This window comes from Mustela putorius, unplaced genomic scaffold (genome assembly GCF_011764305.1).
Source record: "Mustela putorius furo isolate JIRA1106 unplaced genomic scaffold, ASM1176430v1.1 tig00000174_pilon_pilon_pilon, whole genome shotgun sequence".
Lineage (NCBI taxonomy): Eukaryota > Metazoa > Chordata > Mammalia > Carnivora > Mustelidae > Mustela > Mustela putorius.
The window spans coordinates 1,057,115-1,084,952 of NW_025421304.1; the positions used below are offsets into that span (position 1 = coordinate 1,057,115).

At 39.2% G+C, this 27,838-nt stretch overlaps 2 protein-coding genes across 9 annotated transcripts in view; one reads left to right on the plus strand and one right to left on the minus strand.

Annotated features, from left to right (window-relative positions):
• Positions 1 to 27,838, plus strand: part of ZNF568 (zinc finger protein 568) — a 131,487-nt gene that overhangs the window by 34,793 nt on the left and 68,856 nt on the right. The window contains exon 1 of one of the 2 annotated variants that reach the window (XM_013062735.2): positions 27,696 to 27,830. The gene's annotated coding sequence lies outside the window, so the exon portion shown is untranslated. Of the gene's footprint in view, positions 27,831 to 27,838 lie in introns of those variants that run through there. The other variant, XM_013062733.2, reaches the window with a different exon arrangement.
• Positions 458 to 27,782, minus strand: ZNF829 (zinc finger protein 829). 7 transcript variants are annotated; one of them, XM_045076556.1, is made up of 5 exons: positions 27,604 to 27,782; positions 26,641 to 26,704; positions 17,421 to 17,547; positions 17,021 to 17,116; positions 458 to 2,809 (listed from the first exon to the last, which is right to left on the minus strand). In XM_045076556.1, exons 2-5 carry the CDS (start codon positions 26,671 to 26,673, stop codon positions 1,830 to 1,832), a joined length of 1,236 nt encoding a protein of 411 aa, XP_044932491.1. In that variant the 5' UTR covers positions 26,674 to 26,704; positions 27,604 to 27,782; the 3' UTR covers positions 458 to 1,829. The 7 variants fall into 7 exon arrangements, with proteins under 7 accessions (XP_044932491.1, XP_004765061.1, XP_004765062.1 ...); XM_004765004.3 differs by having other exon boundaries at positions 27,291 to 27,782; XM_004765005.3 differs by having other exon boundaries at positions 27,358 to 27,781.

Consider the following 27,838-nt stretch of genomic DNA (forward strand, 5'->3'; position numbering starts at 1 on the left):
GACGAGAATTCCAAGCAGGCTTCTCAACAAGCATGGGGTCTGACACGGGGCTTGATCTCATGACTCTGAGATGATGACCTGAGCCAAAATCAAGAGTCAGATGCTTAACCAACTGAGCCACCCCAGTAACCGTCATTTTATGTTTTTGTTGTTAAAGATTTCATTTCTTTATTTGAGGGAGAAAAAGGGTGTATGAGCAGGGTGAGGGGCAGAGAGAGAAAGGAGGAGGCTCCCCGCTGAGCAGGGAGCCCGATGCAAGAGTTGATCCTGGGACTCTGGGATCACGACCTGAGCCAAAGGCAGAGACCCAAATGAGAGCCACCCAGGTGCCCTTCATTTTACATTTCTTAACTCATTTAATCCTCACAGCAATCCAACACATTACTGTGTGTGTATGTGTGTATGTACATTCATACATACAATTATACATATCAATTATAAAGCAGCACTAATTTTCTATAAGTATTGCAAGTATTTATGTATTTGGTTGAGTGTGTACACATTTATAAGCAAAAATAGTTTTTTTTAAAAGGGTCTGGAAGGATAAACCGATAACGTGATTACGACAGGACTGAAACTATTGGCAATATTTTTCAAGGAGAAAATACTGAACAGTATTTTGACACTGAAGTGTAATTATTTTTAAAGAAAAACAAACAAAAGGACTAACTTTGTATTTAGAAGGCAACTTTTATAACTGTAAAATTTCAGTGAGCACCATAGAGTATGTCAGTAATATTTAGCAAAATGATAATCTACCACAGAAAAGATTATTATGATACCATTAAAAAGAATGATAAACAGGTTATGGTATAGTATGCACATCATGATTACACTAAAGTCTGGAAGGATATGTTGTATAATTTGAAAATAGTAATTTCTTTTTGGTAGGCTTACAAATAACCTACTTTTTTTTTCACTGTGTGTGTGAAGGATTTTGTTTGTATTTGTTTTGTTTCGTTTTGAAAACGTGAAAACTTTAGTGTTACAAAAGGGAAAGAAATAGAGCTGCCTTCAAAAACAGAGTTATAATTCTGCCAGGAATTAGAAGATAGTCTCTGTAATGTAACTTATAGTATAGTATTGGTAGAAGCAGATCTATAGGGCAGAGCAATAGAAAAGATGGCTCTAAAACTAAGCTAACAACTCAAACTCAAGCAGCATAAAACAATGGGGTGGAAAGAATTATTTAAGAACTAGTTTGAGACAAAATCTTTTTTGGAGGGAAGGGAGGTTTAACTTAAACATTGAACTGATATTTTGAAATAGATTCAAGAAATTATGTATACAAGAAAACTACAAATATGTTAGAAAAACATTGTTAACAGTGTTATGGGTTAAACTATGTTGATGTCCGAACTTCTGGCACCTGTGAATGTGATCCTATATGGAAATAAGGTTGTTGTGCAGATGTAATCAAAGTAAGGTCATAAGGGTGACCAATATGACAGATGTCCTGTATGAGTCTCCTCTTGTATACAAGACAGAGACAAATTTATACAGGGAGAATGAAATGTAAATATGGATGCAGAGATTGGAGTGATGCATTTACAAGACAAGGAATGTCACAGAATGCTGTTAACAGAAGCTATGAGAAAGACATGGAATAAAATCGTCCTCCGAAGGAACCAACCTTACCAACAACTTCAATTTTGGATTTCAGAGCTCCAAAACCGTGAGAATACATTTCTGTTGTTTTAAGTCACCCCATTTTGGGGTACTCGGTACTTTGTTACAGTAGCCTAAAAAAACTACTATGCTGTTTTGTTTTTTTTTCCATTAGCTGTTTTAAGTATATTATTATAAATATTATCAAAAGGGCTTATCTTTCACCCAGTATGAATTCCTTCATGACGAATAAGGTCAGAGCGACTACCAAAGGCCTTTCCACATTCCTTACAGTCATAGGGTTTCTCACCAGTATGAATTCTTTGATGTCTAGTAAGGTTTGAGCCTTTATTAAAAGCCCTCCCACATTCATTACATTCATAAGGTTTTTCATCTGTATGGATTCTCTGATGTTGAATAAGTTCTGAGCTCTGAATAAAGGCCTTTCCACATTCCTTACATTCATAGAGTTTCTTGCCTATATGAATTCTATGATGGTTAGTAAGTGTTGAGGCACTACTAAAGGCCTTCCCACATTCCTTACATTCATAAGGTTTCTCACCAGTATGCATTCTCTGATGTTGAATAAGCCTTGAGTGTTGAGTAAAGGCCTTCCCACATTCCTTACATTCGTAAGGTTTTTCACCAGTATGAATTCTCAGATGTGGAAAAAGTTGAGAACTCTTAGTAAAGGCTTTTCCACATACTTTACATTCATAGGGTTTCTCACCAGTGTGAATTCTCTGATGATCATTGAGGTTTGAGCAATAATTAAAGGCTTTTCCACATTCCTTACATTCATAGGGTTTCTCACCAGTGTGAATCCTCTGATGCTGAGAAAAATATGAACTACAACTAAAAGCCTTGCCACATTCCTTACATTCATAGGGTTTTTCACCAGTGTGAATCCTCTGATGTCGAGTAACAAGTGAGCCACGGCTAAAGGTCTTCCCACACTCCTTACACTCATAGCTTTTGTCAGCAGAATGAGTTCTCTGATGTTGAATAAATTGTGAGTTCTGATTAAAGGCCTTTCCACATATCTTACATTCACAGGGTTTCTCTTCATTAACAGTTTTTTGATGTGGAGTAAGAAATGTGGGCTGAATAAAAGTAGGCATGTCTTCATGAGTAAATATTACTTGACTAAAATGTCTCTTCTTTAGAGATAATATCTTCGTCTCACACATAGATTCCAGATCTGAAAGAAATAAAAATGCGTGTGTTCATTTTTCCTATCTTGGGAGAGACTGAAACTTCTAAAAAAGAAAAAAGATTAAAGTAAAAATAATATCTGGGAAAGTAAATGCTTAAATAGTTCTCGAATATGGCTAAGCAATTTTTAAAACTGGTAACGAAAGCATGGACATTGAGGAGAGCCAAGAGAGGAAATTCAAGAGGGTAATTAGAGAAAAAATGTATTCTGAAATTCTGATGTCAATCAAAATCACCTGAAACTTCCACAAATACACCCTATTCAGGGATACACTCTGTATTTCACAGTGATTCTAATCATATATACGTGTTTATAAGCATATACTCCCACACACAGCATCATACTGAATATCTTAAAATTTGTGGATAATTGTTTGACCTACATAAGAAGACCACTGAGGAATAAGTGTGGTGAAATGGGGGCGTCTGGGTGTCTCAGTCGTTAAGCATCTGCCTTCAGCTCAGATCATGATCCCAGGGTCCTGGGATCAAGACTTGCATTGGTCTTCCTGCTCTGTGGGAAGCCTGCTTCTCCCTCTCCAACTCCCCCTGCTTGTGTTCCCTCTCTGGCTGTATCTTTCTCTCTGTCAAAAAATTAATAATAATAATAATAATAATAATAAAATAAATGTGGTGAAATGTATGAATGGGGGTACAGTCTGAGACTGTGCAAAGGGTGTGTTGTTGGCAAATCCATATTGGGGGGATACCCTAGTCTAAGCTGCTGAATGAAACTGGCAAAAATGGTTTTAGGTAATTCTATGGATAGGGCTCGATATATTGGGGGTTCACTGAAAATAGTTTACCTTATAATTCTCTGATGCTGACTTTGGGAGAGAGAGGAATGGAATTTCATGGCAGTGACTAAGAAAGCAGGCAGCTTGAATATGAGAAAGAAGAGAGTAAGAATGAAATATACTCTGTGAGAAGATAGGTACTCCAACTCCAATTTTTTGTCGTTCTGTACGTCTGCCATGAAAGCACTGCAAGTATTGATCCTGAGTTTATGAATTTCAGCAAGTAAGTGAATTCATACATATGGAATCCGTAATGAGTGTCGACTGTACATCTAATTTAAAAGGGGGACAACTGGGCACGTGGGTGGCTTGGTGGGTTAAGTCTCTGCCTTTGGCTCAGGTTATGATCTCAGGGTCCTGTGATTGAGTCCCACATCAGGCTCTCTGCTCATCAGGGAGCCTGCTTCCCCCCCTCTCTCTTCCTGCCTCTCTGAGTACTTGTAATCTCTCTCTGTGTCAAATAAATTTATAAAATCTTTTTTTTTTTAAAAGGGGGGGGGACAATTTCTGTTAAAAATGACAGACTGGACCTATGAGTTTTCCACTGCCTCTTCATGAATTCAGAGGAAAATTACAGTGGAAGCTTAACAAGAGGAAAGAAAAACCTCACTAGGACAGTGAACACTGGAGAAGAGACAGTAACAATAAAATCTGGAAGCTAGGAAGCCAATGAATGAGTGATAAGTGAGTCTGCAGACCAGAGAAAGTCAAACTGAGCCTGCAGTGGATGAATTCCACAGCACTGATAGTGCAGAGCCCCTAAAATGAACAAAAATTGAAGGTATCAGGCATTTCTAATAGTGGGATACATAGAGAATGCTGAAAGCTAAAGAATGAATTCAAGATTGTATGACTAGTAAGACCCCTAGGATCTCTTCTCCTCTCCCATACAGGATTATACTTCCTTATTCTCACAGAAAACTCGAAATATAGAAATATGGAACCAGAGGAATCTGGATTCAGGAACATCAGGTATAGCTGTGGCTACCAGTATTGAATTTAGGACAAAGATTAACAGAAAATATATACACTTATGATAAAATAAAGAATATAACTGGTCTTTGTTCCTAGTTCCTGGCACAGAGCCCCACAAACCACTGGAATTTCCTGACCGGAAAGTCTTTTGTTATTCACAAGCTCCTTTTGATCATACCTAAGTTTTCCTAATGTGGTGATTCACAGTGGGCACCTAGCTTCAAGGGAGGGTCTGGCCACTCATGACTACATAATCAATAAAAAACTCGGGGCAAGGATTGGGGTAACCTTCTGATTACTAACTTCCTGGTTGGTAACTATATAACATACCTGGAGGATAACACACCTCAATTTCATAGGCATTGAATTTCCTGTGCTTGGTACCTCTTAGACTTCACCCTGTGTTATGTTTTCAGCTAACTTTTCATTGTATCCTTTACATAAAATGGCAATCATAAGTACAGTGCTTTTCATGAGTTTTGTGAGTTGTTCTTTTTGGTTTTTTAGTTTTGTGAGTTATTCTAATGAATTATCAAACCTGAGGAGGTATGTAAAACTCTAAACTTTGTCAGTCAGACAGAAATATGGGTAGCCTGGGGATCCTGGTTGCAACTAGTATCTGAACTGGTGGGCACCTTGCCCTTTAACTTGTGGAATCTGATGCTAACTCCAGAGAAGTGTGAGAATTGAGTTAAAATATAAGACATCAATTTGTTGCCAGAAAATTTGTCCAGGCCCCAATACTGAAATAACCCTGTTGACTTCACTCCAATTTAACCACTGGAATACTGATAATAACTCCCTCAATTAGGAATGAAAGTAAATGTCTCTTCTCTCAGGAAGATTATGCATAAAAGACCAAGTTACCAAAAGTGGGCTGTCCTCAGTATATTAACCCAACCAGATCATCCTAAAATCAACAAGACCCAATCCCTACTACACAGAAGTTCCAATCATCTTTTCAGCATCTCATACTTAAAAATGAGCAGTAAGTCATTGTTTATCAGACATTTGAGAAATGTTTCTTAACATGAAGAAGCGCCCAAAAGAGAAAAAAGTTTCTGTGAGGAAACACTCAGAGCAAGGAACAGAAGAAAATGTCAAAACATATAATGAATAACCTCAGAGAGCTAACCAAATTAAAAGGGCTCAAGATGCTAAATAAAGGAGCACTAAGAAAACATACACACACAGAATTCTTAGAAATTGATAATACAATAATGAAAATATATTTTTAAAAACCCCAAAAGTTCCTGTCTAATCTCAGAATGTACACAAAATTCTGGATTTGTTTCTCAATTAACCCTGGAGAAATTATAGAGAATTTGGTTTTACATGGAACTGATGCAAATCGTGAAATATTCTAGACAGACTGAAGACTGGTGCAAACTTATGTGTATTTGAGGGTGGAGGCTACTTGCCTGGAGAAATGGTAACAGAAGGCAAGGAGAGGATGGCCTGGTAGTAAGGTCTTTAAACTCTGATTTAGCCTTTCCCTGAAATGCTTTGGGACCACTGTTGCCTGTGCCTTTATCACAGAAACTGGTGGCAACTGCTCAAGCAGCTAAGTAGGATAACTTAATGGTAAAGAAAATGTCCTGCTGGACAGAAGAATATGGCTGACCATCTGCTTTCAAGCATCTGCTCCTCTACCTTCTCAGCTATTAAAACCCCTAGAGTTGGTGGATTACGAAAAGGGAAGGCATACTCTTCCTGTATGTTGCTGCTTTGTAAATGTTGAAGAGCAAACCCTGATGAGAATTCTCTGGTAGAGCAGTAGCAAATAAAAGTTATCAGCAGTGAATCCTGAGGTTTTAGGGCTTCTCATCCTGAGCTCATCTCCTCCTACCTCTTAAATCTACCTGGAGGGGCACAGGCCTGGATTTTTCTCTTGGCCCCTCCCCAGGCACACTGCCACACAAGGTGATTGATATTCTCTTGGGAACATGAACTCACAGGCCAAAATTGACATACACCAGAGGGTACAACTATTGTTGAAATAAGACCACAAACTACCATGATCATCTTGACAGATACAGAAAAATTGTAGGATGTGGCCAACACCTACTTATGATAACTCTGACCAAATTAGCACTGCAAAGTAATAGCTGTAACTTGGTAAAAGTTATCAGAACTATGGTGAAAACTGCAGTTAAGTGAAGAACTTAAGATACGCTCCTTATAAGATGGGGAAAAAGAAACCGATGCCCATTACCAATGTTACCAATTAAGACAGTCCCAGCTACCATTATAAGCAAGGAAATAATCAGTATGAGGACTGTAAGGGAAGTAATAAATCTAACAACATGCAGATAATATGATGATCAAACTAGAAAAACCAAGAGAATAAAAAATTAACTTTAGTAAAGTTGTTGGATATTAAAGATCACTTACAAAAATAGTATTTTGAGTAACATTTAGCAAGATGGTAGAATAAGTGCTAGATTATCCTGACTCCCACAAACACATCAACTCAACAGCAATACATGGATCAATTCCCTTTGTGAGAAATCTAGAAACTCATTAAGAGAATCCTGTACACTAGGCAAGGGTAAAGCCAGTCATATCAAAACTAGTATGAAAACTGGAGACACCTTCTCACCATGATCCCCATTCGTGGGATAGTTCCATACAACTGAGAGGAAACCTCCAGCTTCTCCCTGAAGAGAAAAGAAGTTGGAGTGTACATCTAATGACTCCACTTTTCTGAGTGCTGCCTGTCCTGGAGGCTTGATCAGACCTGGCATACCCTAGGCCCTAGGGACTACAAAGAACAGAAGCACTGGTTTGAACTAGCATGCAGGAACTCACCACAGCTCCTTTCTCTGCTCAATGCAGAGTGAGTGGGAGGAAAACTTCAGCTCCCAGCTTCTCCCTGAAGAAGGAAAGAGGTGGACTGTGTGTCAAACATTCCAACTTTTCTGGAGTTTGCCTAAGGGACTGGCTTCTATCTCATCAGTCTCAGAGTGCTGATGGGACCCAGCAGATTCAAGATATCTGGGGGCCACCAAGAACAAAGGAGGTAGTTTGAACTAGCACACAAACTCACCATAGCTCCTCCTCCTGGCCTACTGCTGAATGAATGGGTGGAAAACTCCAGCTCCAGCTCCCATCATCTCCTTGAGGATGAAAAGAGTTGGACCTTGCATCTAATTTTCTAACTTCTCTGGAAGCTACCCAAGGGACTGGCTTCTATCTCACTATCTCAGGACCTGGCATACAGTGGACCCCCCAGGGACTACAAAAAACAAAGGGAGTATTTTAAACTAGCATGAAGGCCCTATAGCTCTTGTCCTAGGTTAATTCATAGCAAATGGGAGGGAAAACCACAGCTCCCAGTTTCTTCCTACAGGGGATAGAGTGCATCAAATATTTCAACTTTTCTGGGGGTTACTTGAGAGACTGGCTTCTATCTTGGAGCCCTGGAGGGACCTGGCATATTTTAGAAACTGGGGGCCACTGAGAACAAAAAAGGTGATTCGAACTAGCATGCAAACAATTGCCATAGCCCTTTCCCCCATTCTAGAGCAGAGCTGACAAGCAAAACACTCCAGCTTCCACATTCTCTCTGGAAAGGGAAAGAACCTGAACCACACATCCAATGTTCTAATTTCTTCAGGATTTACATGAGGAATTGGTGCTGATGAGACTTGGCATACTCTAAACACCTGGAAGTTACTAATAAAGACGGTGGTTTAGACTAGCATGAATGTTTGAGAGGCTCACAAAAGCTCCGACTGGTGAAGGTCTTTTCTTCTATGAGGCTAATTCATAATGAACAGGACAAGTGGCATTTTTTTTATACATGTAGATACCAACACAAAAAATCAAGGAAATAAAATGAAGAAATAGAGAAACATAATCCAAACAAGGAAACAAAATAAAGCTCCAGAAAATTACCCTAATGAAATATAGGTAGAGGAATTACCAGACAGAGAATTTTAAATAGCCATCATGAAAATGCTCAATGAGCTCAGGAGAACAAGGCATGAGGAAAGTGAGAATTCCAACCACGAGACAAAAAATTTGGAAAAAAGAAAGAAATCTTGGAGCTAAAGAATGCAATAACTTATCTGAAAAAAAAAATTTTTTTAAGTTTTTTTATTTATTTGACAGAGATCACAAGTAGGCAGAGGCAGGCAGAGAGAGAGAGGAGAAGCAGACTCCTCACTGAGCAGAGAGTCCGACGCGGAGCTCCATTCCAGGACCCTGAGATCACGACCTGAGCCAAGGGCAGAGGCCTAACCCACTGAGTCACCCAGGTGCCCCTGAACTGAAAATTTCAATAAACAGACTCAACATTCAACAGACTAGAGCAAGCAGAAGACAGAATCAGTGAACTCAAAGACAGGTCTTTTGAAATTATTCAATCAACGGAACAAAAAGAAAAGAGAATAAAAAAGAGTGAAGAAAGTTTAAGGTTCTTATGAGGCACCAAGGAATGGCCCAATATACACACAGGAGTTAGAGGCAGAGAAAGAACAACAAAACTTACTCAAATTAGTAATGGATAAAAACTTCCCAAATCTGGGGAAGGAAATAGACATCCAGACTCAGGAAGCCACAGTATTTCAAAAAGATCCACACAAAAGAAATGCACACCAAGACACACTATGTCACACTGAAACATCATTATAATGTTTTTGTCAATAGTCAAAGGCAAAGAGGGGTGTCTGGCTCAGACAACTGTCTGGCTCAGTTGGAAGAGTGTGCAACTCTTGATCTTGGGGCTGTGAGTTCAAGCCTCATGCTGGGGTTAGAGATTACTAAAAAAGTAAAATAAAAACTTCAAAGGCAAAGAGAATTTTGAAAGCATCAAGAGATGACAAACTGTCTTATACAATGGAACCCCCATAGGACAATGAACAGATTATTTAGCAAAATTTTGAAGGCTAGAAGGGAGCTGGATGATATATTCAAAGTGATGAAAGAAAAACAATTGCCACTCAAGAACAATATACCCAAAAAAACTTTCTTCATGAACAAATGAGAGAGAGACTTTTCCCAGACAAACAAAACCTGAGGGAGTTCATCACTACTAGACCTGCCTAAAGAAAGTTTTCAACACAAAACATAAGGATGGTAAACAGCAACATAAGGGAATAAAAAAGCATAGAAGTTCTGTTTGTAAAAGCAAATATATAGACAAACACAGAACACTGTAATACTGTTACACAGGAGGGTAAACTACTTTTATTTAATTCTTAATTCTAGTATAAAAGTAAAAAGGTGAAAGTATTGTAAATAACTACACATAAAAATATATTAATGGATATACTGATAACTATAAATAGATTAAATTACAACATTGGTAACACAATATATGGGAGAATAAGAATTAAGTGTTTTGTATGTGATTGAAATAAGTTCTCAGTTCAGAACATATTGTTACAAGATATTTTATGAAAGCCCCAGTATAACCACAAATACTTATAAAGATTACAAAAAAGAAAAATAAAGGATTCAAAGCATATCAATGCAAAAATAAATAAATAAATAAAGCAAAAAGAAAAAAAGAAAAAGAGGGGCAAAAGAACTACAAGAACAGAAAAACAACAAATAGTAACAGTAAATCCTTCCCTATCAATAGTAACTTTAAGATTTCACTTATTTATTTGACAGAGAGAGAGATCACAAGTAGGCAGAGAGGCAAAGACAGATGGGGAAGCAGTCTCCCCAACAAGCAGAGAGCCCAATGCAAGGCTCAATCCCAGGACCCTGAGATCACACCCGAGCCGAAGGCAGAGGCTTTAACCCACTGAACCACCCAGGGGCCCCTCAATAGTAACTTTAAATGTAAGTGGGTTAAACTTCCCAATCAAATGACATAGTGGCTGAATGGATAAAACAAGATCCAATTATATGCTGTCCTCAAGAGACCCACTTTAGATTTAAGGACACACATATCAGTTGAAAGTGAAGAAACGGAAAAAGATATTCCATGTAAATGGTAACCTAAAGACAGCTAGGGTAGCTATACTTATATCTGACAAAACAGGCTTTAAGTAAAAAACAGTCAAAAGAGATTAAAGACATTATATAATAATAAAAGGCTCAATTCACCAGGAAGACACAGCAATTATAAATATATACAGATCCAACATCAGAGCACATACATAAAGCAAACACTGACAAAACTAAAGTGAGACATAGACCAAAATAATTGGACACTTCAATGGCCTACTTGCAATAATAGAAAAAACAACCAGACAGAAAATAAACAGTGACTTGAAAACTACCATAGATCAAATGGATCTAACAGACCTATACAGAACATTTCACTCAGCTGTAACAATATATATGCTTATCAAGTGCACATGGACTGTTCTCCAAGACAGATCATATATTAGGTGACAAAACAAGTCTTTTAAGAAATTTAAGAAGAATGAAATCATTCCCAGTATCTTTTCTGACGACAGCGAATGAAACTAGAAATCAACAGCAGAATGAAAACTAGAAAATTCACAAATATGTTGAAATTAAACAATACACTTTTGAATAAGCAATTGGTCAAAAAGAAATAGAGAAATTAGAAAATACCTTGAGACAAATGAAAACATATTTATGAGATGAAGAAAAGGCAGTATAAAGAGGGAAGTTTATAGTTCCTACATCAAAAAATAAGAAAAATCACAAATATATGACCTTACACCTTAAGAAACAAACTAAACCCCAAGTTGGCATAAGGAAGGAAATAATAAATTTTAGAGCAGATATAAACCAAATAAAATAGAAAAACAGGAAAGATCAATGAAACTAACAGTCTACTGAAAAAATAAATAAAATTGATAAACTTTTAGTTATAGTAAGAAAAAGAGGAAACTCAAATAAGTAAAATCAAAAATCTGTAACTGATGTTACAGAAATTAAAAGGATCATTAAAAGGCTAGTATGAACGAGTAGATAACCTGGAAGAAATGGATAATATATAACCTATCAAGGCTGAATCATAAAGAAATAGGAAGTCTGAACAGACCTAGAACTAGTAAGGACATTAACTCACAATAAAAAAATCTCTCAATGCAGGAGGCCTGGGTAGCTCAGTCAGTTAACTGTCTGCCTTCAGCTTAGGGCATGATCCAAGGGTCATGGGTTAGAGCCCCGTACTGGGCTCCCTGCTCAGTGGGAATTCTGCTTCTCCCTCTGCCAACCACCCCATGCTCTCTCTCTTCAATAAATAAATAAAATCTTTAAAAAAAGAAAATTTCTCAATAAAGAAAAGCCCAGGACCAGATGGCTTCATTGGTGAAGTCTACCAAACATTTAAATAAAAATAATAATGCCAACCTGGGGGTGGGGAAGGGCTGCCAATCCTAAAACTCTTCCAAAAAACTGAAAAGGAGAGAACACATTCAAACTTATTTTATGAAGCCAGCATTACCCACATGCCAAAGCCAGACAAAGACACCATAAAAAAGAAAACAACAGGCCAATTCCCCAATGAATATTGAGGCAAAAATTCTCAACAAAATACTAGTAAACTAAATCCAACAGCACATTAAAAGGATCATATACCATGACCAAGTGGAATTTATCCCTTGGATGCAAAGATAATCCAACACACAAAATCAATTAATGTGATACACCACATTAAGAGAATGAAAGATTGGGGCGCCTGGGTGGCTCAGTGGGTTAAGCCTCTGCCTTCAGCTCAGGTACATGATCTCAGGGTCCTGGGATCGAGCCCCGCGTCGGACTCTCTGCTCAGCGGGGAGCCTGTTTCCCCTTCTCTCTCTGCCTGCCTCTCTACTTGTGATCTCTCTCTCTCTTTAAAATAAATAAAATCTTAAAAAAAAAAAAAAAAAAATGAAAGATTGGAGTGCTTAGGTGACTCAGTAGGTTAAGTATCTAACTCTGGCTCCAGTCATGATCTCAAGGTCCTGGGATTGAGCCCCGGTGTCTGGCTCCTTGCTCAGTGGGGACTCTGCTTTTCCCTCTCCCTCTTCTCCCTTTCGTGCTCTGTCTCTCAAATAAACAAATAAAAATCTTTAAAAAAAAAAAAAAAAGAGAGAGAATGAAGGATAAAAATTACGTGATCATCTCAACAGATGCAGAAAAAGCATTTGATAAAATTCAACACCTTTTCAGGATGAAAAACTCTCAACAAACTAATAACATGGATATTATCTTAACATAATAAAGGCCACATATAAAAAGTGCACAACTAATATCATACTTGATGAAAAACTGAAGACTCTCCCTCTAAGATCATGAAGGAAAAACGCCCACTCTTGCCACTTCTACATCTGGTATACAGAAAACTCTAAAGACTTCACATAAAAACTGTTAGAACTAATAAACCATTAAATTATGGTTTCAGTTTGCAGTTTCAGGACACAAAATCAATATATAAAAACTAGTTGTTTCTTTACACTGACAATAACCTGAAAGAGAAATGAGAAAAACAGTCTCATTTATAATAGCGTCAAAAGGAAAAGGACTATTTAGGAACACACATAACCGATGAGGTAAGAGACTTGTACAATGAAAACTGTAAACCACTGATGAATAAATTAAAGATATACAAGATAATGGACAGCTATTCTGTGTTCATGGATTAGAAGAATATTGTGAAAATGTCCATATCCCCAAAACAATCTACTGATTCTATGCAATCCCTATCAAAATCCCAATAGCATTTTCTATAGAAATAGAAAAAAACAATCCAATGAGCCAAAATAATCTTCAGAAAGTACAACAAAGTTGGAGGCTTCACATTTCCTGATTCCACAATGTAAAGCAGCAGTAATTAAAACAGTATGGTACTAGCACAAAGACATACATATAAGTCAAGAGAACAAAAGAGAACAAATAAATTCACGTATACACAGTCAATTAATATGCAACAAAGATGCCAAGACTGCATAACAGAAAAGGGAGGGGCACCTGGGTGGCTCAGTGGGTTAAAGCCTCTGCCTTCGGCTCAGGTCATGATCTCAGCGTCCTGGGATCAAGCCCCGCATCGGGCTCTCTGCTCAGCAGGGAGCCTGCTTCCTCCTCTCTCTCTCTCTGCCTGCTGCTCTGCCTACTTGTGACCTCTTGTCTGTCAAATAAATAAATAAAATCTTTAAAAAAAAAAAAGAAAAAAAGAAAAGGGAAAGTCTCTAACAAATGATGATGGGAAAACTGAACATTCATATGCAAAATTTAGCCTTTATCTTATCCCATACCGAAAAACCACCTCAAAATGTATTAAAGACTTAAACATGAGACCTGACACTATAAAGCTTCACATAAGGGAAAAGTTTCATGACACTGGTCTTATTGATGATTTCAGGATATGACACCAAAAGCAAACAGACATATAGGACTACATTAAATTTAAAAGCTTGTGCACAGCAAAGGAAACAAAAGTGTGAAAAGGTAACTTATGGAATGGGAGAAAATATTTGCCAACCATGTATCTGATAGTGGTTAACTTTCTTAAATATATAGCGAAAGAACTAATCTGATTAAAATATAAGTTGAGAACGTGTGTAGACGTTTTCCCAAAGAAAATGTATAAATGGTCAAGAAGTATATGAAAGATGCTCAAAAATCTCAAATCATTACAGAAGCATAAATCAAAACCATGAAGAAACATTGCCTATTACTTTTAGGATGGCTGTCATTAAAACAAACAAAAAACAAGTAACAAATATTGGTGGAGATGCAAAGAAATTGGAACTCTTGTTCTTAAAAAATTAACAACAGAACTATCATATGATCCATCAATCCCACTTCTGGGTATTTATCCAAAAGAATTGAAATCAGGATCTTTTTTTTTTAAAGATTTTATTTATTTATTTGACAGAGAGATCACAAATAGGCAGAGAGGCAGGCAAAGAGAGAGGGGAGAAGCAGGCTCCCTGCTGAGCAGAGCGCGGGGCTCGACGCGGGGGCTCAATGCTGACCTGAGATCATGACCTGAGCTGAAGGCAGAGGCCTTCCCCACTGAGCCACCCAGGCACCCCGTTTGAAATCAGGATCTTGAAGAGATATTAGCACTCATGCGTTTATTGCAGTACTACTCATAATAGTCAAGATGTGAAAACAACCTAAATCCACAGATGGATGAGTGGATAAACAAAATGTGTTATATATTTACAATGGAATATTATTCAACCTTAAAAAGAAGGAAATCCTCCCATATGAAACAACATGAAGACACTAAGCTACATGAAATAAACCAGTTATAGGACAAATACAGCATTATTTGACTTATAGGAGATATCTAAAAAGGGTAAAACTCACAGAACAAAAGAGTAGTTACCAAGAATAGTTGGTTACCAACGGCTGGGGTTATAAGGAAACGAGCAGTTGCTAATCATTAAGTATAAAGCTTTAATTACGCAAGGCAAATAAGTGCTAGAGATCTGCTATATACTACTGCGCCTAAAGTTAACAATATTGTATTATACACTTAAAAATTTGTTGAGGGTAGATCTCATGTTAAATGATCTTATCACAATTAAATTTTTTTTTAAAGATTTTATTTATTTGAAAGAGACAGAGGGGGGGACAGTGAGCACGAGCAGAGGGAAAGGGCAGAGGAAGAGGAAGCAGCAGACTCCCTGCCGAGCAAAGGAGGTGGACATGGGGCTTGATCCTAGGATCCTGAGATCACGACCTAAGTCAAAGGCAGATGCTCAACCAATTGAGCCATCCAGGTGCCCTTCACAATTAAATTTAAAAAGAAAGAATAAAAAGCAGTTGTATGAAGTTATACCCTATCAGCAGCTTGAAGGTGCTGTTCCACATTCTCATCTATTCTTACTAATGTCAGACTTAAATTTTTGCCTACGTTACAGATGACATAATGATATCCCAATGCATTTCCCCGATAATAAAATTAAACTCCTTTCCACATGTTAAAAAAAAAAAAAAAGCTTATACTATTTCTCTATACGAACAATATCAATTAGAAAATTGTAGTATGCTTACAATCTACTTGAAAAATCTAGAAAGCAACTGAACAAAGAACGAAAAATTGCTATGAAGAACAACAGTTATAAATGATTTATTTGTCTGGTGAAAAGACAGCCTGAAGGTTACAAATTTACTATCCTCTAAGACAGTAACTAGTTTTTGTATCCACAATAGTGATGTGATTCCTGCATTGTAATATAATTACATATATATGGATATAATCATAATATAAACTCAGAGTCTCCCAGACAACTTGAACAAGCTTTACCATTCCTCTGGTTCTCTCATTAGTGAGCTAAATAAATATTTCAAATGTGCTTATCATATACTTAGAAGAATCATCTTTAATTTTTGAAAAATTATACTTTTGAAAAGTTTTGAAAATGTTATACTCTGACAATTCTGAAGGTCCCACTGAAATGTCCAAATGGACTTATTTGCAGGAGGCAATAAAGTATGACTTGTGAAGTGTATCTCATGGGCTATTTAAGGCCCAGCAGACTTTTCTTCTTCGCTGCCTCAGTAAATTCCAAGTAGCAATAAAATGCTACTTTAATTCACTTTCTCTCCACTACACCCTCCTCAATGCATCCTGGGTTTTGTTTTTGGACTAAGTCTAGTTTTGCTACTGGTTTGTGCAAGGCTGGTAAGTTATAGTGATTAGGAATCTGATTTTATGGTAATTTCTTTTTTTTTTTCTTTTTAAGATTTTATTTATTTATTTGACAGACAGAGATCACAAGTAGGCAGAGGCAGGCAGAGAGAGAGGAGGAAGCAGGCTCCCCACCGAGCAGAGAACTCGGTGGGGGGCTCGATTCCAGGACCCTGAGATCATGACCTGAGCTGAAGGCAGAGGATTTAACCCACTGAGCCACCCAGGCGCCCCTGATTTTATGGTAATTTCTATAGGGATAATGGAAATCTGTTCCAGTTATCTGGGGATCCCTTCATTCTCTGTTAACTGAGATGACAGAGAATTTGGATTATTATCTTCCAGTGGTCTGTTTATAATATTTGGTGCCTCCTGGAAAGGAAAATAAATCTTGGGAAATCTGCATTGGTGAGTTCTTTAGTTCTTTGTTCATTCTATCTTATGGCTAAATTATAAAACTAAAGTTGTATCTACAGTTGAGAAAGCTTTTTTTGTTTTATCTTCAATTTTTTTTTTTGAGATAAAATTGAAAAAAATCCTTTATCTAAATAATAGGATAAGTATGAAATATTTTCCTACTTCCAGAAGGTATTAATAAACTTAATTATGAAGGGTCATAACTTAAAGCAGCTCACACCAAAAGTACACGCAACCAAAGAAAAAATAGATAAACTAGATCTTGTTAAATTTAAAAATTTGTGCTTCAAAGGACAAAATCAAGAGGGTGAAAACATACCTACTAAGAAAATACTCACAAACATATGGTTGATAAAACTTGTGTCTAGAATATATAATTAACTCAAAACTCACTAATAATAAGACAACCCAATTAAAAAATGGACAAAATCACTACCTATCATCTCACCTGAACAAAGGCCTCTTGTCAGCTCTCTTTCAACCATCCAGGGTTCTTTTCCTTGTTCCAATAAGGAAATCACAGCTGGCTTAGAATTGGAAAGTCCTGATCACAAGAAAAGACACGGGACATTGTTATCCTGTGGGTGTCCCAGAAATCAGATGCAGTCCCTTGGTGATCAAGAAAAAGATGCCACTATAGGAAGGACCAGAGAAAGATGAAGATGAAGCTTCAACCCACTGAAGGTGCTCATTTCCAACTCTTCCATTCCATTCCATTCCAACTCAAACCATTCCTTGAGGAACAGGGAGCAGAAATTTAGCTGGTTACTTGAAACAAATAATTCATAATGGAGAAAGGAGACATTCCGAAGGGCAGACTCTGAATTTTGGGGGATAGTTATCCTTACCCACTGAAACCAGGTTGCTGAAATTCTCCAACATCACTTCTTTGTATAAATTCATCTGACCAGAATCCAGGCATTCCCATTCCTCCTGAGAGAAGTTTATAGATACATCCCTGAACATCATTGACCCCTGAAACAACAAACATGCTTTCACAGTAGAAAGAGATTAAAAAAAGATGGTGAGGCACCTGGGTAGCTCAGTCAGTTAACCGTCTGCCTTCTGCTCAGATCTTGATTCCAGGGTCCTAGGATCAAACCTTACATCAGGCTCTCTTCTCTGTGGGGGAGCCTGCTTTTCCCTTTGCCTCTGCCTGCCGCTCCCCATGATTGTGTGTGAGATCTCTCTCTCAAAAAAATAAATAAAATCTTAAAAAGAAAAAAGATGGTAGTAGAGATGGTGCTAGAGCTTATTAAGCAAACTGAAGGGACTGGAACTCTATTATATCAGTAGAAAACATATCTTTTGTGTACAGAGGGATATATCAAGCAACATGCAAGTAAACTTTAGCATTGCTAATCATACAGCTCAATGCTCGATGCCTGGTTATAGTAAGGTGTGCATATATGTGAATCCTTTCCCCCTTCCCATATTTTTCCTTTAAGACCCAAAAGAGGAAACAATGTGATGTACTTAAGAAAAAAATCTTATGATACATTTTGGAGTAAAATTTCAGAATATCAAGGAAAAACAGAACTTTCTAAAAGCTTGCAAGAAGAAAACATACATCACATAAAAATTTATAGGAATTAGGGGTGCCTGGGTGGCTCAGTGGGTTAAAGCCTCTGCCTTCGGCTCGGTTCATGATCTCAGGGTCCTGGGATCGAGCCCCGCATCGGGCTCTCTGCTTGGCAGGGAGCCAGCCTGCTTCCTCCTCCCCCTCTCTCTGCATACTTAAGATCTCTGTCAAATACATAAATAAAATCTTAAAAAAAAAATTTATAGGAATTAAAATCACAGTGGACTTTTCAACAGCTCCACCTGAAGAAAAAAAAAGTGATTCCTTTAACGTTACAAATGAAAATTAATTCTGGCCTAGAATTCTATACCCAGTCAAAGCCAGTGTGAAGATTATATACCAAGCAAGATTAAAAACAAAATGGTGTGAAGAATAAGATTACTTCGAGATCTACAGGGAAAGATAAAATTATCTCGCAGTAGCTTTTTTTTTTTTTTAAGATTTTAAAAATTTATTTGACAGAGAGATCACAAGTAGGCACAGAATCAGGCAGTGGGGTGGGGGAACGCAGGCCACCCACCGAGCAGAGAGCCCGACGAGGGGCCGACCCCAGGACTCCAAGACCATGACCCGAGCCAAAGGCAGAGGCCCAACCAACCAAGCCAGCCAGGCAACCCTCTGAGCTTTTAAAAGAAACTCCTGGGGACACCTGGGTGGCTCAGGGGGTTAAGCCTCTGCCTTGGGCTCAGGTCATGGTCCCAGGGTCCTGGGATCGATCCCCACGTGGGTCTTTTTTTTTTTTTTAAGTTTTTTTTGTTGTTGTTTTTGTTTGTTTGTTTATGTAATCTCTACATCCAGTGTGGGACTTGAACTCACAACCCCCAAATCAAGAGTTGCACACTCCACTGATGGAGCCAGTCAGGCACCCGTTGAGTTCTTTTTTATGGGAGAATTTCAGCTAATAAAAGCAGAAGGAACCTCTAATAAAATATTGGATCTAGCCAAAGATTACCAATGGCTGCTAAAAGCCTTAAATGAAAAGTTAATAAGAATCTTTAAAACAGATGGATTCTGATTCATAATACATGAATCTACTCATCAATTTTTTAAAAATATTTTATTTATTTATTTGAAAGAGACCACAACTAGGCAGAGAGGCAGGCAGAGAGAGAGGAGGAAGCAGGCTCCCTACTGAGCAGAGAGCCTGATGTGGAGCTTGATCCCAGGACTCTGAGATCATGACCTGAGCTGAAGGCAGAGGCTTTAACCCACTGAGCCACCCAGGCGCCCCATCTATTCATCAATTTTAAAAAAGATTTTATTTATTTACTTTGAGAGAGAAACAGAGTGAGAGCAAGGGGAGGGGCAGAGGGAGAGGAGAGAATCTCAAGCAGACTCCATGCTTAGTGTGGAGCCCCAGCTGGGTCTCGATCCAGCACCCCATGTTTTTTACATTCTTAAAGGGTTGTTGAGAAAGAGAACATGAGACTGAGACCTTATCTGGCCCTCAAGCCTATTTATTATTTGGCCTTCTAAAGAGAAAAATTGCTGACCCTTGTTCTAAAGACAAATGACCTGGATTCTACACAAATAAAATATGTGGGGAAAAAAGGGTTGGGAGGAAGGGGGAGGAGAAACACTTATGAATTAGAAAAGACCTAAGAGATGTATCAACCAAATGCAATGCGCTAATCTTTATTTAGATCCTGAATCAAATAATCCAACTATAAAAATAAATTACTGAGACAGCTGAGGAACTAGGAACAGAGACTAAATATCAGATGATATAAGAAACTATTATTAATGTTATTAGGTGTGATAATAATATTGTAAATATTTAAATAATTTCACCTGTCAGAGATACATACAATGGTATTTAAAGGTGAAATGTAAAATAGTTCAGCAAACAAAACTAAAACAAAACTGGGGAAGACAGATAAACCAGTCTGGCAAAATGTTGATCACTGCTGAAGCTAAGTAATGAATACCATGAGGATTCCTTATACTCTATTTTTGAATGTCTGAAAATGACTACAATAAAATTCTTAAAGTACGTATTTAGAAACAAAGATCAATACTAAAAGAAATAGCTAAGTAAGTTGAAATGAAAATAATGGCCTAAATGGGGGCGCCTGGGTGGCTCAGTGAGTTAAGCCTCTGCCTTTGGCTCAGGTCATGATCTTGGGGTCCTGGGATCGAGCCCCGCAACAGGTTCTCTGCTTGACGGGGAGCCTGCTCCCCACACCCCCGCCTGCCTGTCTGCCTACTGATGATCTCTCTCGCTCTGTCAAATAAATAAAATCTTAAAAAAAAAATATCACAGCATTATTCCACCAACACATTTATTAAAAAAAAAATTGCCTAAATGAGGTGAAACATGAGGTCAGATGAAGGGACTATCATAAGCCTTGTATTTCTGTTTTTAAGAAGTACATGTATTGGGGTGCCTGAGTGGCTCAGTGGGTTAAAGCCTCTGCCTTCAGTTCAGGTCATGATCCCAGGATCCTGGGATCAAGCCCCGCATCGGGCTCTCTGCTCAGCAGGGAGCCTGCTTCCTCCTCTCTCTCTGCCTGCCTCTCTGCCTGCTTGTGATCTCTCTCAATAAATCTCTCTAAAATAAATAAATAAATAAAATCTTAAAAAAAAAAAGAAAGTTATACTTCTCTTATGACTGTTACAAGAATTATTCCTTATTAACATAAATTCTTTAACTTTTATAATTTTGCTGGTGGCAGAATTTTCTACAATATAAACATTACCGAAGGAAAGCTTTCACTTCAGCCATTTTGTTAGGCAAAATCCTTAAGAACCGTTCCAGATATTATCCTCCCTCTCATACCTTGCCCTATGTATCTCTACCATTTTGCTGTTCCTGAATTGCATTCTTTATAGTAAAACTATGATTAAATACAGTACTTTCCTGAGGTCTATAAATCATTCTAATCAATTACTATACCTGAGTAGGGATAATGGGAATACCTCTGTTTCTGGTCTGCTTGGGGCTACCCAAGGCTTGGAGATGCTGTCTCAAATAGGGCAGTCTTGTAAGGCTAAGCCCACTAAACCTGTGGTGCTCTGTGTTAACTCTGTAATTAGTGTCAGAATTGAATTAAATTGCAGGACACTCAGTTGGTGTCCAAAAAATGGTTGCTGAAAAATGACACACATTTTCCATCCCACAGGAAAAATTAAGTTATTTCTTCATCTTAGACTCCAAGGTCCAAAGTAAAATGATGAGATTATTTAGGAGAATTTTTGCTGTTTCCTGAAGATTAGAGGGCACAGAAACTGGTATCCAGTGCCCTTTTTGGACCAGATGTGGACTCAATGGAAGGACAACGGGATTCCCAACAAAGCAGCAAAGCACAGAATCCCCAAGTGTAAGACAGGTATTGTAAGTAGATATTGGTAGCTCAATCAGTTAATCACATGACTCTTGATTTTGGCTCAGGTCATGATCTCAGGGTTGTGGGATCGAGTCCCGCACTGAGCTCTGTGCTCAGCACCAAGTCGGCTTGTCCCTCTCCCTCTGCTCTTCCTCTGAAGCTTACATATTATTATATTCAACTAGAGATTGTAATTAGTAGAATGAGACTGACCTTTATCACTGAAAATAACCAAAGGATACCAAAGACTGATCAAAACAAGTATAGAAACTGCACAAGTTATTTTATCCAGGGCAACAAAAAAATCAGCCCACAGAGAGAGCTGAAAGTAGAAAATATGAAAACTAATTTATTTTACTTGCTTCCTATGGAGGCCTGCTTATTTCAAAGTGCTAGTTATACACTGATTTGGTTTTCAGGTACACATTCATATCATCTGCAAAGCAATTATCTTATATTCTCTTTTCTAATTTTTAACCAACTTCTTTCTCTTGGCTAAGTGCTTTGGTTAATATCAATGCAACGATGTTAAATTTAAATAACATTGGTGATGGCATATATTCTTGTGCTTTTTCTGATTTTATTATGCTTCGAATATTTCCTGATTAAACATTAAGTTAAAAAAAGGGGCAGGGGCGGTGCCAGGCTGGTTCAGTTGGTAGGACATGAAACTTCTGATCTCGTGGTTTGCAGGCTTAAGCCCTATGTTGGATGTAGAGATTACTTAAAAATAAAATCTTTAAGGGGCGCCTGGGTGGCTCAGTGGGTTAGGCTGCTGCCTTCGATCTCAGGGTCCTGGGATCGAGCCCCGCATCGGGCTCTCTGCTCAGCAGGGAGCCTGCTTCCCTCTCTCTCTCTCTCTGCCTGCCTCTCCATCTACTTGTGATTTCTCTCTGTAAAATAAATAAATAAAATCTTTTTCTTTTAAATAATAAATAAATAAAATAAAATCTTTAAGAAACAAAAAACATCTGATTAGCTTCTGAGAACAGCTTCTGATTAGCTTCTACTATATTATACTAACCTCCTAGCATTATTCCCATTAATATTGGGCAACAATCTTCACTACAGAAATGGCAAGTATAATTAGAGGCTGATGGGAGGAAAACCAGATATTCTGGGTTTTGGCACCGAAGAATGGATTGGAAATACTCAGCCATCTTCTAAAGAAACCCAGAAAGGTCTTAAGTGCAATAGATTGGGGATGACTGATTCTTAACGTGATTTCCTTTGCCTCTGTACCAAATATCCACATTTTAAAAACTGGGAGTAGGGGTGCCTGGGTGGCTCAGTGGGTTAAAGCCTCTGCCTTCGGCTCAGGTCATGATCCCCGGGTACTGGGATGGAGCCCCACATTGGGCTCTCTGCTCAGCAGGGAGCCTGCTTCCTTTCCTCTCTCTGCCTGCCTCTCTGCCTACTTGTGATCTCTGTCTGTCAAATAAATAAATCTTTAAAAAATACAAATAAAAATAAAAAATTGAGAGTAGACCTACCTACTGTATCAACTTAAAAAATCAACTTTAAAAATCAAATTAAGGTAAGAAATTCTAACCTATGTTTAATTAGAGCCTGAGAAGGGAGAGGAGAGAGGGGGAGAATAAAGCAGGGGCAATCTTTGAAGATGGCCGAGGAGTTCCCTAAACTAATAAAAAACACCTACCTACAAACTGAAAAAACTCTACAAATCCCAAGCATATAAAAATTTTTTTTAAGATTTTATTTATTTATTTGACAGAGAGAAATCACAAGTAGATGGAGAGGCAGGCAGAGAGAGAGAGGGAGGGAAGCATGCTCCCTGCCGAGCAGAGAGCCCGATGCGGCACTCGATCCCAGGACCCTGAGATCATGACCTGAGCCGAAGGCAGCGGCTTAACCCACTGAGCCACCCAGGCGCCCCCCAAGCATATAAAATTTTTAAAGGGCACACTTAGACACATTATGTTAAAATTACAGAAAACCAAAAACTGGGAGAAAGTCTTAAACACAGCCACAGGAAGAAAAGCCAAAATACTTTTAAAGGACAACAAGGGCGCCTGGGTGGCTCAGTGCGTTAAAGCCTCTGCTTTCGGCTCAGGTCATGATCCCAGGGTCCTGGGATCGAGCCCCACATCGGGCTCTCTGCTCAGCAGGGAGCCTGCTTCCTCCTCTCTCTCTCTGCCTACTTGTGATCTCTGTCTGTCAAATAAATAAATAAATCTTTAAAAAATAAAATAAAATAAAGGACAACGAAACTAGAATAATCAAGACTGTGATACTGTTTTAAAACAACAGAACAAAGAGCTCGTGAACACATCCACTTATATATAGATACTGGATTTTTATATGTTTGGATATATCTGAAATGGGAACATAGTGACCTAATATATGGTACTGAAAAAGCGAGGAAAGAATTCATAAGTGGGTAAAATCTGGGCCCCACTTTACATTGTACACAAAAGCCAGTTACAGGTGGATTAAATATATAAATAGGAAAGGCAAACTTTTTTATTTTAAGATTTTATTTTTAAGGGGCGACTGGGTGACTCAGTGGGTTAAGCCTCTGCCTTCAGCTTAGGTCATGATCTCGGGGTCCTGGGAACAAGCCCCACATCAGGCTCTCTGCTCAGCAGGGAGCCTGCTTCCCCCTCTCTCTCTGCCTGCCTCTCTGCCTACTTGTGATCTCTGTCAAGTAAATAAATAAAATCTTTTTAAAATCTTAAAAAAAAAAAAAGATTTTATTTTTAAGTAATCTCCACACCCAATGTGGGGTTCAAACTCACAACCCTGAGATCAAAGTCACATGCTCCAACAACTGGGCCAGCCAGAACCCCAAAAAGCAAAACTTGTAGCTTCGGGATCGCGTCAAGCTCCCTGCTCTGGGGGAAAGCCCGCTTCTCCCTCTCCCACTCCCCCGCTTGTGTTTATTTGACTCTGTCAAAATTTGACAGAGAGTGTCAAATTTATTTGACAGAGAGTGAAATAAACAAATAGAATCTTTAAAATAAATAAGTAGTAAAAAATAAAGATTTTACTTATTAATTTGAGAGAGAGAAAGAGAGACAGCACAAGCAGGGGGAGGAACAGAGGGAGAAGGACAAGCAGACTCCCCACTGAGCAGGGAGTCTGACCTGGGGTTCAATCCCAGAACCCCAGATCACAACCTGAGCCAAAGTAGACACCTTTGGCTCAGGTGTCTCACTGACTGAGCCACCAGGCGCCCTAGAAAGGATTTCCAGAAACACAAAAAGTACTAACCACAAAGAAAAAAAAAATTGATAACTGCATTAAAGTTAGGATTTCTATTCATAAAACTACCTTAAAGGAAATGATAAAACAATCTAAACGGAATACTATCAATGAAGGACTCATATCCAGATTATATAAAGAAACCCTATGAATCAACAAGAGATAATCAAGGGGCAAAAAGTTAAAATATTTGAACAGGCAGGTCACAAAAGGAGAAATCTTAATAACCAATAAATACATGAAATGGTGTACAATCTTATTATTAATCATGAAGTCCAATTTCAAACCTCTGTGTGTGGGGGTGGATGGGGTGTGTATGTGTGTTATTTATAAGTAAATAAATACTTAAAGATTTCAAAGTCAGACATACTGACATGAAGAAAGGGAGAGAACATAACTCACACAAAGAAATATGAATCTTTGGGTGCCTGAGTGGCTCAGTGGGTTAAGCCTCTGCCTTTGGCCCAGGTCATGATCTCAGGGTCCCGGGATCAAGCCCTGCATCGGGCTCTCTGCTTAGCGGGGAGCCTGCTTCCCCCTTTCTCTCTGCCTGCCTCTCTGCCTACTTGTGATCTCTGTCTGTCAGATGAATAAATAAAATCTTTAAAAAAAAAAAAGAAATATGTATCTTTAAAAAATGGTATTTACAAAGACCATTTGACAACACAGGAGAATAATACTTTCTAGTGAAAATGTAGGATATAATATAGTAAGTGAAGTATAATTTGATTTTGGAAAAATAATAAAAATTAATTAAGGGGCACCTGGGTGGCTCAGTCAGTTAAGCCTCTACTCAGGTCATAATCCCATGTTCTGGGATTGAGTCCCACATCTGGTTCCTTGCTCGGCAGGAAACCTGCTTCTCCCCCTCCCTCTGCTTCTGCTTACCTGCTCTCTCTCTCGCTCACTCTGCCTCTCAAATAAATAAAATCTTTTTAAAAAATTAATCAAGGGGCGCCTGGGTGGCTCAGTGGGTTAAGCCTCTGCCTTCGGCTCAGGTCGTGATCTCAGGGTCCTGGGATCGAGCCCCACATGGAGCTCTCTGCTCAGCGGGGAGCCTGCTTCCTCCTCTCTCTCTCTGCCTGCCTCTCTGCCTACTTGTGATCTCTCTCTGTCAAATAAAGAAATAATTTTAAAAAATAATCAAAATATTAACATTAGATATTTGAGTGATCACATTTTATTTATTTATTTATTTATTTATTTTAAAGATTTTATTTATTTATCAGAGGGGGGGGGAGAGAGCGAGCACAGGCAGACAGAATGGCAGGCAGAGGCAGAGGGAGAAGCAGGCTCCCTGCTGAGCAAGGAGCCCAATGTGGGACTCTATCCCAGGACGCTGGGATCATGACCTGAGCCGAAGGCTGCCACTTAACCAACTGAGACACCCAGGCGTCACATTTTATTTTTTCTTGGTAATTGTTTCTAAAACCTCTAAGTAATAGTGATGTTCTGTTTTATGTTATATGTTATGTTGTGTTGTTACGTGTTGTGTTATGTGTTGTTATGTGTTATGTGTTGCATTATGTTACATGTTATTTTATTGTTTATTTTATTTTAGTAGGCTCCATGCCCAGCATAGAGCCCAGTGTGGGGCTTGAACTTAGGACCTGGATTGGAGTTCAAGACCTGAGTCCAGATCAAGAGTCAGTCCCTTAACCAACTAAGCCACCCAGGCGCCCCGTGTTTTTATTTTAATATCATAACAATTGTATTTAAATCATAATACTGCATTTAAAAAGAAGAAAACTCAACAAACGGAAGTAGAGCCATTTCCCAAATAAGTGAACAATACATATAGGGGTGCTGTTGGGCTTTAAAACCAGGCTGGACCATCCTTCCCTTTAATTATAAGGACCTACAATTAAATGACATTATCTTTATTAAGCATTTAACTTTCAGAAGAAAGAAAGCAAAGAGAAAACCCCAACACACCTTGGACACTGCTTGTAGAAGTTCATTGTGCATTCTTCTCTTCTGCACCTGGAGAAAGGTGGAACTGGGGAGAGGAAAAGGTAATTGCAAAACACCATGTTTTCCTTTTTTCCCCAAACTGGTCTGGTCAGAAGTCACCTCCAGTACCAGCCCCAGCCCCCACCACACGCAGGGAATGGAGATCAGAGAATGGAGCATTCTGCCTAATCTGTGTGTCTGGAAAAAGTTGAGGCCACCGCTGCCAAAGGGCTATAACCCGACCAAACTTCACAGAAGTTCCCTGGGGACAAAGTTCTGGAGTTACAATCTTATATATGACAGGAACCCCGTACCCTGACACAAAGTGCCCCATAACCTGAGCACGGACATACTGAAACCAATGCGACAAGCACTCCACACGCGCGCACACAGAGCTACCCATGGTAACACGGTTACAATCACATACCCGCCACCGAACATTGTTACTCTCCTACAGCCTTAGGTACCCCCCCCCCACAACAGTGTCTCGGGGTCACAACCGTCATCGGGACACATGCAATCACAACCCCACAATGACAGGCAACCGATAACCGCACACAGGTCTCAATCTCTCACACACACAATCCCGTTACAGGCCGCTCCACCCGTACGGTACAGGCCGGATGACCCACCTTGGTACCTATATCCGGGCTCCTCAATTTACGCCTTTCGAGTCCCCCGCGACCCACCGACTCTCACCTCACCGATCTAACGGTCCCGCCAGGCGTGACGAAACTTTCGCGTTCTTGCGAGAAGAGCGACGGACCCACCGGGCCCTCTGGGAAATGTGGTCCAGAGACGCACCCGCGGCCAATTCCTCTCAGGGCCCTGCCCGGACCCTCCCTCAACGACTGAAACTGCAATTCTCAGCGTCTAGCCAGGTCTCAGGGTTGCGAGGCACGGTAGGTTTGCACCTTCCAGCCCGGCCTTCGGTGCAGGACTTACAGTGCCTCCTCCTCACACAGGAAACACAGACAGCTTTCTGGCCGGAAGTTGAATCGGGCCGCGAAGCCTTCTGGGAGGTGTTGTTGTCTTCAGGAACGTCCGTTGGGAGGCGGTCACGAAGGGATGGTTCGGCGTTACCGGCCCCTGGCTTGGGTCTTTCTGTGGGTCGCCTTCACCTGTCCTCCCAGAAACCGCGCGCTGAATGCGCATTCGGGCGTTTCCGGCAGGTGACGCT